This window comes from Crocodylus siamensis, chromosome 1, assembly GCF_052110815.1.
Source record: "Crocodylus siamensis isolate JL-2025a chromosome 1, ASM5211081v1, whole genome shotgun sequence".
NCBI classification, from domain to species: Eukaryota; Metazoa; Chordata; order Crocodylia; family Crocodylidae; genus Crocodylus; species Crocodylus siamensis.
The window spans coordinates 147,068,964-147,083,788 of NC_143395.1; the positions used below are offsets into that span (position 1 = coordinate 147,068,964).

The 14,825-nt window shown below is 47.2% G+C and overlaps 2 protein-coding genes across 3 annotated transcripts in view; both read right to left on the bottom strand.

The window, feature by feature from the left end:
* SRD5A2 (steroid 5 alpha-reductase 2) overlaps positions 1 to 14,364 on the bottom strand; it is a 45,990-nt gene extending 31,626 nt beyond the window's left edge. Inside the window, exon 1 of one of the 2 annotated variants that reach the window (XM_090044910.1) lies at positions 12,545 to 14,364. In XM_090044910.1, the coding sequence (XP_089901036.1) occupies positions 12,545 to 13,038 (494 nt within the window). In that variant the 5' untranslated portion in view covers positions 13,039 to 14,364. The remainder of the gene's footprint in view (positions 1 to 12,544) is intronic. The other variant, XM_090044901.1, reaches the window with a different exon arrangement.
* Positions 4,275 to 6,775, bottom strand: LOC149873450 (uncharacterized). The gene is made up of 2 exons (XM_090044924.1): positions 5,960 to 6,775; positions 4,275 to 4,437 (listed from the first exon to the last, which is right to left on the bottom strand). Exons 1-2 carry the CDS (start codon positions 6,773 to 6,775, stop codon positions 4,282 to 4,284), a joined length of 972 nt encoding a protein of 323 aa, XP_089901050.1. The 3' UTR covers positions 4,275 to 4,281.
* Positions 14,365 to 14,825: the final 461 nt, after the last annotated feature.

Consider the following 14,825-nt stretch of genomic DNA (forward strand, 5'->3'; position numbering starts at 1 on the left):
TTTAAAACCTACTCTTTACAAAATTATCAAAAACCAACAAGTTTCCCATCTTGCTCCTGGGCTTTTGTCAGCCATGCATTCAGCAATGAGCCTTTAGTAACAGCACTCAAGAGTTCCTCTACAAAGTCTTGCAGCAAAACTCTCAAGTGTGTGGTATCCTCTATTCTGTCAGCAGAGTTACTTCATCTCTGCTGAATGGAGTAAGTCTCCTGCGGCCATCTGGCAGACAGCTGAAGGCATGTAAAGGTATTCCCATGATTTTTGGTGATTGCTGCAGTCCATTCTATAGGTGAGTCCCTGTCCAAGTATACTTCCTGCTTTGGCATCTGTTGTAGAACCACATGGAGCCATCAGACACCACCCTGGAACAGTGATATTTTCCAAAATTTTTGTGGAAAGTTTCAGTCCAAGTTGTTTAAATCTGGCAAAGTTATGAACAAGATAATTGTATGTCTTGGGTAACCTTAATTATAGCTGTTGTGATCTGCTACAACACTAATAAATAAACTCTAATAAATAAATAGAGGGAAGACAAAGCTTGTCCTGAAAACATCTTATTTAATTTGAAAAGAGTAACTCTTTTCCAACTTTTTAATTTTATTTTACAGATTATGGGCCACATTTAGAAGTGAATTTAAGGAAATGGTATAACCTTTTATGGCCAAATGGATGGGGGCATGAAAGTAGCCAGATAGATAAACTTAGTCTCTTTTACACCCTGGTGTACATTATACTTAAGACGTGATTCACCAGCCTGTCACATCTTAAGTAGTTACCTGGCCACACGTTAGTACAATTAATGGTGTGATCAAACAAGGAATAAGCCACAGTTATTACACATAACGTGTAATAGCTTTATGGCTAGTTTCTATCATGCCATTTATTGAACGTGTGGCCAGGCTGATTGGGGCTCCCAGCTTCAGCAGTGCATGGTATGCTCCCTCAGCTGGGAGCACCATCAGCTGACTGGGGCTTCCAACAGCAGAAGTTTGCTACTTGCTAATGCAGGGGATCCCAGGATCCTGCACCTGCAATATGGTGTAATGAGATCTGGTGCTCAATTTTACAATCACGCCTCCTGCCATGCACAGGTGGCATGGCACGAAGTGAGATTGTGGGGATTGCAGACCAGGGCCTTAGATTGGCCTTACTATCTGTCCTTACCTTATACCAAATCATAGATGTTTTGAGGTTTTTCCCCACAGATTGGCTTTTCCTGCCTTCCCATGTAGAGTTTTTTTTATCTAGTTGTAGTTTTCAAGCGATTACATTAGTTTTACTACTATGTCGAAAGATAAATCACAGCAGCAGATGGGGTAATGGAATCTAGCCGAGATTAGTATCAGGAATTTTGACTAAAACCTTATTTCTTTTTAGCAGTTATTACCATCATCATTAGATTTCTATTATTACCATCACCACAGTAATCACCCAAGTTAGGCTGAGTAGTTAAGAAACACTAAGTGTTCTCATATAACTAGTGGATTACAGTATGCTGTTACAACATGCAAGCAGCTGGGATCTGATGGGAGCTTTATTTTACCTGGTAATGTGCCTTATACTGTAATATAATTGAGTACATTGATCTTTTTCCCCTGCCCTTCAACATCCTTTATGCCCCTGGGTCACACACAATCATGTTTTAATACTATTCTGTGATGGATTCAGATCTTTGTATTTATGGCAGTAGCAATAGGTGTCATTTCACTATGGGTTGCCTTCATTTTTAGATTATCATATACAAGTGCTTCTCCTGTACGTAGTGAGGATGCTACTCGTGTGATTGCAACATGTAATTCTATCAATATTACTTATTTGCCTATAACAGTTTCATCGATAATCAAGCATTAACCTAATGATTAGGACACTTGCCATTCCCAATGCCATCTCCATGGGGAAACAAGGAGGCTGCTTCTAGTTGGTGCCCAGATAGGTTACTTCAGGAGTGGTCTAAGTCACAGAGCAAAGAGAGCAGAATTTGGCTTCTAGTGATGGAGAATGCTGAACCCACCCCATCAGTAAATCATGTAATGTCCTTGTTTGGAAGAACCAATATTGTTTTTAAAAATGTAAAAATTAAAACTTATCCTAGACTCCTATGTATGCTACTATTTCAGAAAAATATATACATCTAGACCCTGTATGCCTCTCAGAGGTGTAACTAGCTATTTTGCTGCTCTGGGCAGAGATGCCAGAGGGGAGAAGTGCTGAGTGAGCCTTACCTGACCCAGAGAATCAAGGGCACCAGGTGCCGCTGCAGCGGCACAGACTCCCCAGGTATAGGCTGCTGGTATGCACCCTAAATCAGTGGCCAGGCCTGGAACTCTGCTCACTCACCCCTAGTTAGGCTGCTCGCCTTTCCAATATGCCTAGTTGGTATGTAATAAAAGCAAATCCAGATTTTTTTTTTAACCAAGTCATTCTTCCCAAAGCTTTTTGATATGTACAATTCAGTACTAAGAAAGTATTATTTATGGATTATAAGAATGCTTAGTGTGGCGAAATGCCGGGCTAGCGGCTCCGGCACCGCTTAGGGGAGCCGCGGGCTTTGCGGAGTTGTGCGAGCACGCGGCTTGTGGGGCGGAATTGAGGTAGCTCTTAGCCGCCCTCGAGGTTCGCCGAGTTGGCACAAGTAGACGACTTAGAGTAAGTAGTTAGTGTCTCTTAATCTATAGGGTGTCCGTTGGTTCACGAGGTTCCAGAGCCAGCCCTTGCGTTCCAACAGTGGAGCTAGTCCAAAGCTAGGTGCGGCTGCCGGCTCCTTAAGTCCCAGAACTGGTCAACGGCTCATTGAGATGGAATGTTAGTAATAAAAGTTATTACAGAGTAGAGATAGAGTAAAATAAAAAGATTTATTCACTCACCTGGCCTCACCCTCTTACAAGTAAGAGGGGAGGCCGGTTGGAACGAAGTTGCAGTAAATACAAGTATAGCGAGCGTAGATATGCTGTCTAAGCTACGATGAGAGGCAGTCGAGAAGCGGAGTCTCCGACGTTTCTTCAGTTACAGTATGCTGGATACTAAAGGGGTCTGTTGGTTCACGGGGTTCCAGAGCCAGCAGCTGCCGGCTCCGTAGTCCCAGAACTGGTCAACAGCTCATGAATGGGATAGTCTGTAGGGTGTCCGTTGGTTCACGAGGTTCCAGAGCCAGCCCTTGCGTTCCAACAGTGGAACAAGTCCAAAGCTAGGTGCGGCTGCCGGCTCCTTAAGTCCCAGAACTGGTCAACGGCTCATAATTGGGAAACACAAAGCAATACTGTAACACAGTGAATCGTTGTCAGTTGTCGGATTTTTGAGGCCTTTATCTTCGCTGGGATACGCCCAGGCGGGGAGGCTGAGAACCGGTCTGCGGGGTGATCAGGCCCACAGAGTTTTCCAGTTGTCGTCTCTGCTGCTTCCTGCTTTTTGCCTCTTTTATAAATGTTTGTTGGACTGCCTCTATGACACTAACTATAGTATACAGATAGGATAATTTTCTTTTACATAATTATTGCTAGGCAGATTTTCTACATAAGTTTCATTTCTGCAAAAATGACACTTTTAGATAAGAAATGAAATTTACAGAATGCGCATGTGTAGCTTAATGCCAGTGGAGAGAAGTACAAAGCGTTCATTTTGATTAACAGTCTACTTCAAGGTTACATAAATGTGAGAGTGCCGCGCGGCAGTTACACAAAAAAGGAGAAAATAATATAAAGTCTTTGCTAAAAACTATAAGACAGTTACACTTAGAAGTCTTCAATTATAAAATGTTATAGATAAGCAAATTACCTTACAAGGAGTATCAAATTAAGCCTCCCAATATGCCTGTGTAGCAGATAGGTAGAAAAATGTGAGTTTTAACCTCTTTCTGATTTGGCTTTCCTAAAAATTAGGCACCTCACTAAGTGACCTGATTTTCAAACCTGCTGAACCCAAATTGCTCATAGGTTTTTTAGTGGGACTTGCAAATGCACAGATCTTTTCTGTTCCTTCACTTTCTGTGTTCTTCTCCTTATGTGTGCCTCTACACATAGACGGCCTTTTGTCAAACAGTACCTAGCAAAGCTCCTTCACGCAGATAATTCAAATACTTGAGTGGATTCATATGTACCTTTGTCTTGGGAAGAAACACATGCTTAACTATCTTTTAAAGCTATCTTAAAGTGTGAAGGGCAGTGGTTTCCCCTACCAGTTTCAACAAGGTTTAACCCACCCTATTACAATAGCTTTCAAAACTGAAGGACAATGGATTCTGACAGGATACAACTTAGCATGCCCATTGCATACCTTACTCGATTCTCAGGGTTTATAAATGAAGCCCAAGGTCCATCTCAGGGGTGCTCCATGGAAACATCTGCACACTGCAGAGACAGGGGTTGGGAGCAGCTCCTTCTCAGAGGTGGCTATGTAATACTTTGGCAGCTGCCAAGTCACAGGGATGTACTCTGAATCCACCTAGCAATCAACATATTTGGCACTGTGAATGCATGGTACCGTGCAGATGTTAAAATAAGAGCCTGCCTGCTTTCTTAGCTGACAGACAGCCAGGGAACAAAAGTCAAGCGAGGCCAGGGACTTGTCAAGTATTGTCCCTGGCTGAGAGCTCCCTACCAGAACCCTGCCAAGGAGCTGAGTGGCGTGGGGAGAAAAAAAAAACCAAACCAAGCAGCTTCACCAGGACAAATTAACTTCCCTTCTACATACACACCTCCCTACAATCCCTACTGCACCCACTGCCATAGGAAGCCTCCAGTGTGACGGACAGGCTAGTCAAGATTTTACAATGCTGTCCACCAGTTCATGAACACACAATATCCCTGTACAAGCACAGGAATTGTTTATATGAAAAAAATGAATACTATGGGAAAATTACATCGTAGTTGTCTCACTGTAGCAGCTGGAATAAAGTTGGGGTCAACTTATGACAAGCCAGCTCCATGATGAACACCTGCAATTGCTCCAGCGACAGTGTTAGATAAGACTTGTTAAAAAAAAAATCTCCCTTCATGACAAGAAAGCTGGCCAACAAAGCAAGTCTGCCGAATGTCTTAAAAAAATGCAAAAATCTTCCCAGTCTGCAGAACGACAGTGCTCCAACCACAAGGTTTTTGCATGTCATTCCTAAGTAAGATCATTTAGAGTTTAGTAGATGTTATGTTCCAGGAACAAGGAGAAATCTGTGGGTCAGTCACTGGGAAAACTCACCATGGTGATCTTATTAGCTGGTACACTGAATTCCCATTAGAGCCCTATTGATTTATACACAAAACACTTTGTCTAATTCATCATCTGTTAAAGTAGAATTAGTCATTTCCAAATGTACACACACACTAAATGGGATTTTCTCCTGATCTTTAGTTGGCTTATCTACGTAATCATACTGTTCTTCTATAATGGGCCAGAGGGCACACAGTTTGTACTCAGAACTTTTAAAAATATTTTTCCAATATAAATGTCAAAAAGCAGTCTTTACTGTATGCCGACAAGGCAAGCAAAATAGCAAAATTATGTCTCACCGTAAGCTGAAAATGGTGAGCTACTGATAATTATTCATGGATTGATAGTTACTTATCATTACCAAGCCCCTTAGAGTGATAAATTAACCAGATACTGATACGTGATTCTGATGTGGGATCCTCAGCACGGATCCCTCACAATCAGGGTTCAGACTAGGGCACAGCCCAAAGACAGGCTTGATGCGGCCCACCAAGCCATTTTATCTGGCCCGAGGTCCCTCGCTCGGGACAGGCGAGGAGTCCTGGCACCTGCTCCGCGCTCCATGGCGGCGGCGCCGGCGGCGGCGGCGGGGCGGGCAGGGCCGGCCCGCGGGCCCCAGCCGGCAGCGAAGGGAGGGGACCTGCTTACCCCCACGGGGCCGGACTCATCACGTGAGCAGGCCCGCGCCGCCGCTGCCCCGAGGGCTGTGCGGCGCGGGCCTGCCCCAGCCGCACCTGACTGAAGAAGCTGGGGACAGCACCTGCGATTTTTCCTCTGGCTCTGCCCCTGCCCCTGCCCCAGCGCGTGGCCGGGGGAGCTGCAGCGTGGCCCGCGCCCTGCCCGCATGCGTGGTGGGCGGAGGCATCGAGTAAGTTCCTGCGGAGAGCGGGGGGGCGCCTCGGGGCTGGGCCGGGACTGTGGGGCATGCGGTTGCCGGAGCCGGGCTGGAGGCAGGAGGAGCCCGGCCCAGAGGCGATCTACCGGAGGATGCTGGTCGCAGGCGGGGAGGATGCACATCCGGGAGCGCCCGTGCTCCTGCCCCCACCCCGCCGCGAGTCCGAGCCCGTGCCCGTGCCCTGCACGGGACGTCAAGCAGCGGTCGCTGGCGCTGCCGGCCCGCGCCTGCCTCCATCACCCGCCCGCTTCGAGCCAGCCCTGCTGCTCTGCCCCACAGGAAGGCGGCGCCTGCTCCGTCCGGGCCCAGCCGCCCGCGCACGAGGCCCCGAGGGGGCCACGTCTCATGTCCAGCTCGGGACGCGAAGAGTCTGCACCGGTCAGTGCCGAGCGGCACACGGCTCCGCTGCCGCTTCTGCTGGCCGTGCAGACCTGGCCGGCCTCGTCCCGTCCCCAGCAGCACATGGGAAACCAGCTTCAGGTGCTTGCGGCTTTTCTTGGCCGGTGCCGACCCGGTTCTGCCCAGGCGGGTCCTGCAGCACCATGTCAACCCGGGCATGACACCAGCAGGCCGGGCGGGCACCAGGTCAAGCCCAGCCTGGCCCCGTGGCTTCTCCAGCACCAGGTCAACCCGGTTGTAGCCAAGCGGCTCCTGCGGCATCATGTCAACCTGGGCATGCATGCCATGTCAACCAGCACCATGTCAACCCCTGCAACTTCACTGGTGTCAAAGCTCATGTGACATCACTTCCTGATGTGACACCACTTCCTGTGAGGTCTTTGAATATGGCTCGCCAGCCCACCGGGTGATAAAAAGTTCATTATCCGGCCCCACATTCAAAAAGGTTGAAGACCCCTGTGTTAAAAGATGGTCTGAATGCTATGGATATAGGCAGTGCCTCCATTTCTCTTCAGCTTTAGACACGAGACCACAAGGTGCTGTTATTCCATTTCTGTGACATACCTGGACTACTGCTACACAAGTTCCTTCATGATATTTGTGTAGCAGTAGTCCAAGTATGTCCAGGTGTCTAGGTATGTCTAGTAGTCCAGGTGTGCCCAGTTTTGGGCCCCACATTTCCTTCATCCTTCATGAAACGTGGGCCCCAAAACCGGACACAGTACACCAGTGCTGAACAGAGTGAAAGGGGATGTGAACCTTGTCTGAACAGAGTGAAAGGATCTCTTCCTTTGATTTGCAAGACACTCCTGTTAATGCAGGATGCTATTGGCTATTTTTGGAACAAGAGCACACTGCTGGCTCATATTCAGTTCATGGTCCACTGTAACCTCCAGGTCCTTTTCTGAAGTACTACAACAGCCTAGCCAATTATTCCCCAATCTGCATTTGTGCAAGCATGTTCATTGTCAGAGCTGCGAAAATCTTGTTCATGTCTGAAATCTCATTTCAATAGCAAGAAATCCTCCCCTCCTTCCACCTGCTTACTAGACATTTTACTTTTGTTCCCAAGAGCAGCACCTAACCATACTAATCCATGAATTCATAATGTACAGATTGTATTATTGTAAATCACTGTACCTAAAAGCTTCTGCCTACACAGCTTAGGCTGCCTGTGTAAATAAAAGCGTATCATTTCTGTGTTTTGGTTCCTCCAATGGCTACCAATCAGTTGTCTCTCTGTAGCCCTCTAAGATAGGGGTGGGCAGTTATTTCAGCTGGAGGGCCACTTAATGAGTTTTGGTCAGCTGTTGAAAGCTATACACATAAAATTAATGGTGAAGATATCATATTAACAAATTATAAACAAATTATATGCTAACAAACATCTACTATAAAATACTTTATTTAAAAAAAATGTTTTCCCCGATTTTTTTTTTTTGAGTACTGTACATAGAGGCAATTGTATAATTGCTCAAAATAAAGGCTTACTCTTGTATATTGAAAATTAAGTTGAAGAAAAACAAACTCACTCATTCAATGGGAAGAATGAAGCCTCCGATGTGCGTTAACCAGAGAATCAAGTACAGGCATCATATCCATTGTTGCAATGCAGAACGCTGCTGCAAAGTGGTCATAGTTCGCTGAAGATCTATGTGGGGGAATATGTGTGTGCATGTGTGGTGTGTGTGTGCAGGGGGTAGGTATGCATATGATATATTGAGAGTGTGTTTGTGCAGGCAGGATATGGGGGGTAGGGTATACGGTGGGTATATGGTGTGTGTCAGGTGGGTATGCGTGGGGTGTTTACATGGGGAGTAGGGAGTTACGGGGTGGTGAGTGTGACCTTCTTACAGAAAGCTTTGCCCACACCCCACTTCCTTTTTGAGGGGAGCTCCTGGCCAGGAGACAGATGCTCTTCCACTTACAGGGTGGAGAATGGCAATAACACCCTGGTACCAGCATGTGAGCACCCACACTTACCTCCCTCCCTCCACCTGCTCGCTTGCCCTGAGGTGGGGTGGCTGGGTCGGGCCAGGGCATTGTGTGGGGAGAATTATAAGTCCCAGCAGTCCTGGGGGCTAACCTGGCTGCTGTGGCTTCAGTCTATTGAACCAGGGTGGCCCCTTCTAACCTTTCAACCCATCCCCACACCCCAGCCTCCCTGATGATAACCCATGGATAGAACTGCTGCTGCAGCCACATGGGCCAGAAAAGTAAAGCAGAGGCATGAGGGCAGTGGCAGTGGGGGTTTGGTGGCATGGAGCACGCTGCAACAGGTCAGGCTGCTCCAGGACTATCTGAGTGTGGTTCACCTGGGGCCTGCCACACAGAGCCAGGCAGAAGGGCAAAGCTGTTTGTCCCTTGTGGTGCCAGCAGAGGCTGGAGCTGGAGCAGTATCCAGAACCGCCAGGGCCTGAATGAGGCTCAGTGCTTCCTATGCAGCAGAGGCCAGAGCTGTTGCCTGCACTGCCCGTGGGCCGGACAGAATCAACTGGCAGGCTGGATATGGCCCATGGGCCACATTTTGCCCACCCCTGCTCTAAGACAACTGAATTTTTCAGGGACTAACAATTCACAAAGCACACAGAAGTCAAAACCAAACATTTGTGACATAACTGTTTGGTCTATGAAACAAATTTTCAAAGAAGATTAATCTAATCCAGAGTTTGACAGCCCTGAAGGGTTTTCCCATTTGATAAGTTTTTTCAGAATGTCTGCAATTGCCAAACACTCCCAAGGAAACCCTACCTTCAAGACAAGCTTCCTATGACTACAGGAATGAGAACTCAACTCAGTGAAGCCCTCTAAGGATTCCATTATGCTACCAAATTACCCTGGGGAACACTTGAGTCAAGCAGCACTGGGCACCAGAGAAAACTTGAGAGCTAAAAGCTGTTATCAAACCTGCCATCCAGTCAGTTAAAAACTTTTTGCTCTAAAATGCAAAGGATTCTTCTTAGGGAGGTCTTTTGTGAAGAGGAGTGTGTATGGATGGTAAAAGATAGTACCGAAGGGCTATTTCCTTCCCCACCAGTTTCTGATACTATCGGGAAGATCTCTGGAAATCATCTATAAGTTCTCATGTTGTGGCGTGTCAGTGAAAAAGAATAAAGCCATAATGATATATCTGCTTTGTGTTTAGAACTATGCTCACATGCTGTTGTGGCTTTTATTTATGTATAAGCAAAGCATTCAAGTTAGTTGTTAGCCAGTATTGTTAACATGTACAGACTTGTATGTACTATACACATTTAGGACTAGTCTAAATAGATGTTTACCAACTGGTATAAGGTGATCCAAGCCCATTGTAAGGGCATTGTTATACTGGCATAAAAGCATTTATATTGTAGTAAAGCTTATTCCCATATATTTCCAAAAATAAGCTACACTACACTATTCTACACTAGGCAGATTCTACAATAGCTGGATGCATCAATGTAACGATGTCCATTTGTACACCAATGCAGTTAAAGCCATGAAAAAACTGGGTTTAAGCCAGGTTTTGCATGTAGACTATGAAAGCATACTAATCCAGTTCCCGGAATCATTTCATTTTTATTAAAATATTCTTCCCAATCAACACTTCACACCAGCAGAAAGTGTGCAGAGCTCTGATGCAGTTTGACAACAACATAATCCCAGAATGCAGCAATCTCTTTATTGCACACTTAGGAAACTGGACATGTCTACATGTTCACTAATCCACATTAGGTAATGTGCATTAAATCTAGTACCTCCACTGTGAAGTACCAGAAAATGCGCATTAGCCTATTTGAATGCACATTAGCAAATGAGCACATTTTTGTGATGCTTTAATGCACATTAAAAAGATGAGCATTAAAGCGCAGGTGTAGATGCGCCCAGTATGTATATTCAGCAATAAGTGCCCAGTATTTTATTTCCATAAGAAAACAGAAAGGTTCAATGTTAAGGTGAGGAGGGCAAATGTGATGTTAAGATAGAGGTTCTCAACTGGAAACCTGTGAGATCCTTTCAGGAGTGCTGTGACATGATAGTACTACCACTGCCTTATTAAATATCATACCAAACATACCAAAAGGAAAGAGAGAGACAGTAAAGTCATTTTCAAAAACCTTTATTGGTATTTTAAAATAGTCCATGACACCTCGAATTGCTTGAAGTGAGAAAAGTGAGCGTTATAAAAGGGAGAAATAGAGGTTTTCTTAGAACTGTACAATGCCAAAGGAGGTTGCTAAAGAAGCAAAAACACAATGTGCTGTGAACAAATTAGGTTAATTTGACAAAGAATATTATTAATTGCATATTTATTCTAAGAACAGGGGGAATAGGAAATATGGGAATATTAATTGATGAGAAATTTTGAAATCACCAGCACATATGATTTATATGACTGAAATAGTAAAATTACCGGTTTTAGCCTATTTAGGAGAGAGAGTGTGGCTAATAACAACTGAGGTGATGCTGTTTGTTCTAAGGAAATCATTACCTACTTCAGAATTTTTGCTAATTCAGCAACACAAGATACTGCATATGATCACTGGAAATGTTATTGTGTAGATATGAGCGAATCTCTCTCACCAAAGTTGATGCACCCAGTATAAGAAAACTTGACTTTGGATCTTACGATGATAGAAAAGAGAATGCCACCTCAGGACTGAAAGGTGAGAGTTATCGAGTGATCAAGGATGATGGTCTAATCTTCAATATCAGCCAGTAGTTCCAACAGATAATACTCATATTTGGTGCTTCAAAAAGGCTAATAGTAAATAAAATAATAAGCAAAGGAAAATAAGCAAAACTGCCTAGAAAGAAAAGTTTGGACAGGAAAAAAACAAATGAAAATTCAAAAGGTTTTTTTTTTAAGGATCTTACTAGCGGTGTAAAAATCTGCAATCAGGTAAGTGAATTTTTTTTGGCTAATAGCTCATCCTAGCTCACTGGCAAAGGTAGCTAGCTGCTATACATACCTTGTATTGTGCCATGTAGATATATGGGGGTGAGGGACACGCACACACGACTCAGAACACAGTTTTTCACATACACATGTACACAGTTTCCCAGTTCTCCCTATGGAACAGCAGTTTGATTTCTGCCCGCTTCTGCTACCAAAACAATGCTCTAGTTTCATCCCCAAAATTTAAAGCACACGTGAGCTCTCCCAGCTTTACGCTATGCCTATACTCCTGCCAGCTGCTCCATCCTCCAGTTCAGTGGCTCTCAACCTTTTTCTAGGCTCAAGGCACCCTTTGGTAATACCAGTTCTGGGCTTTGACGGAAGTTTGACTGAAGAAAAATCCTGGAACCCTTCTTCTGTGTGCACCATACTCAGAACAACCCCAAAGGGGCAGTGTGCTTTGGACCTGTGGATTCCCATTTGAAAATGTCTTGTGCCTGGCTTAAGGTGCAGTCTCGATGGGATCTCACGGCACCCTGGGGTGCTGCAACCCCCGCCCCCCCTTGGATGAGACCTGCAGAGCAGAAGCGTCACAAAGAAGCAGATGCACCAGACCACCACGGGAACGGACCAGAAGGGAGCCTGCAGCACCCGGACAGGATAGCAAGGCACTGCAGAGTGCTGCACCTCCCACCCCAGCTGAGACCCACTGCTGAGGATCGTGAAGGAGTAGATGCAGGAGACAACACCTGAAGGGGAAAGGGAGCTCACAGCACCCTTGACAAGACCAAGGCACACCAGGCTGTGGTAGCCCCTTAGCTGAGACCTCCGTCATAGAGGAGCAGATGCCCCGGGTAACCACAAGGATGGGGAAAATGGGAAGGGGGAAGCTGGGACAGGGGGAAAGTGGGAAGAGGAAGGAGAAGGAGAAAGTGGGAAGCAGGAACGGGGGAAGGAGAAAGGGAAAGTGGGAAGAAGCAAGCGGAAAAGGGAAAGCAGAAAAGGGAAGGAGAACGCGAAGGGGAAGGAGAAGGAGAAGAACGGGCAAGTGGTAAGGGGAAGCAGGAAAGGGAAGGAGAACGCGAAGAGGAAGCGGGAAGGGGAAGAATGGGCAAGTGGTAAGGGGAAGCAGGAAAGGGAAGGAGAAGGCGAGGGGAGAGCGCCGGCGGTACCTGTAGAAGTAGTGGCCGCCGAAGGTGGCGCAGAGCAGGCGGCAGCCCAGCGGTTCGAGGCGGGGCGGGCCGCGCAGCGCCAGCAGCAGGGCGGGCAGGACGAAGGACGGCAGCTCCAGCGCGAACCACGCGGCGGCGGCGGGCAGGCGGGCTGCCCCGGCCCCGGGCGCCGCCGGCTCGTGCTTGCCGTAGCGGGCCGGCAGGCGGAGGCCGGCGCCCAGCTGCAGCAGCGCCCCGGCGCCCAGCGCCCCGCTCAGCGCGCGCACCAGCCCCGGCGAGCACTGCATGTCCGCGCGGCGCCCCGCGCCAGCCACAGTCATAGCGGCGCCCGCCCCGCCCCCGCCCGGGGTGGGGGCCGGCTCCAGCCCGGCGGGGCAGCCGCCTTTCTCCTCGCCTCCGGGACTCGCTTGACCTCGCGGCTCCTGCTGCTCTCTGCGCCCTGCCCCCGCCCGGGATGCCCAGAGCCCCCTCCACGCAGCCATGACTGGAAACATGGCCGGTGGCCAGGAGCCTCCGAACCGAAAAAGCGCCAGAGCGCACGACGATCCGGACACCTTTTCTGTCGTACGAAAGAAAAACTCTCCCGCCCTCCTTCTCTAAGGGCCTGGATGTGCCCTGTGCAGCTGCCCTCGCGCCTGCAGGCAAGCTGCCTGGGGGCCCGGCTCTCCTCTGTCCCGCCGCCCTGCAGCCTGGCTCCAGCTCAAACCCTGCACCCGAGGAGGGGGAGTTCAGGAAGAAAAGAAAACGAGCCACCCCAGCTCCTTATTCAGTTCAGCACCCATGGCGCACAGGCCTCGGGAGCTGCCAAGTGCCACTCAAAAACCAGAACTGAAGCTGGGCAGCACGCTGCCCAGGAGGCTTCAGGAAAGTATCCCGATTGCAGAGATGTGTCATTTGAGGTGACCCAAGGTGGGTCTCAGCCCAGCTCTGCTTATTCCGTGCAAAGTGCACAGCACCCAGGTTCAGGGAGCTGCCAGGTGGCACCGTGCCTCTTGAAAGCCAAGCTTTCCGTTGGGCAATGCCCTATTCAGACTTTTTCAGGAGAGTCTCCCAATTGCCGAGATGGGGTGCTTGGGATAATCGGGACAGATTTTACCTCCCAGTCCCAGCCCAACTCAGTTCCTTATTCAGTGCAATATACTTAGCACATGGGGCTGGGGAAGTGTTGTTCAGTGGCACTACAGCACGCAGACCCACAGGCAGGAAAAGAGGTTGCCCGAGGTTGCATTTATGCTGCCATAACAATTGAAATGAGAAGAATGTGTGTTGTGTTATATTTGATGATACACCCCATGGGAATCAATGAGAGTTACTTCCACATAGCGATCCCTGGTAAAGTCTCTGGTGTCCAAGAGCTCCCGAACTAACAAAAATGCCAAAGCACACAAATATAAAGATACAGACACTTTTTGTCATACGAAAGAAGAATGCACCCCTCCATCTGCTCCCTTTTCAAAATCCTGGATCTGCCCGTGGTTTTGGTCACATTGCCAAGTATGCCATGGCAGGGGATACAGAGGGGGAACAGAATGGCACCAAGGCTGTGGTAAAGGCAGAAAGAAGCCTGAGTTCATCCAGGGATATGCCACAGCAGAATCGCCCTGTGAACAAGTTGCCACAGTGATACTTGAGCTGATCAAGGGCAATATGCAATGAGATGTCATGCTGACTCCAACAAATCTCTCTTGGGAGTCTGCATGTTATCATTATTTGAGGCTTAACAGGATCTGTGCTGTCCTCTATCTCCTGCAAGTTTCTTCTATATGTAGCAAAATACTCTCTCTCAGCACAACTAACTAGCTTGGCCACAATGCCATACTAAGATGGCTATACAGGCATACCTCGTTTTATTGCGTTTTGCTTTATTGCGCTTCGCAGATATTGCATTTTTTACAAATTGAAGGTTTGTGGCAACCCTGCGTCGAGCAAGTCTATCGGTGCCATTTTTCCATCGGTTAGCATTTTTTAGCAATAAAGTATTTTTTAATTAAGGTATGTACATTGGTTTTTTAGACATAATGCTATTGCACACTTAATAGACTACAGTATAGTATAAACATAACTTTTATATGCACTGGGAAACCAAAAAATTTGTGTGACTCGCTTTATTGCGATATTCACTTTATTGCGGTGGTCTGGAACCGAACCCGCAATATCTCCAATGTATGCCTGTACTACTTTCAATTGATGATGGGTGCACACACAGCCCTGTGTTGTTTCAACATAGCACCTTCCAGTGCAGTAAGTTAGCAGTATAGATATACATGGTTATGACAGTGGT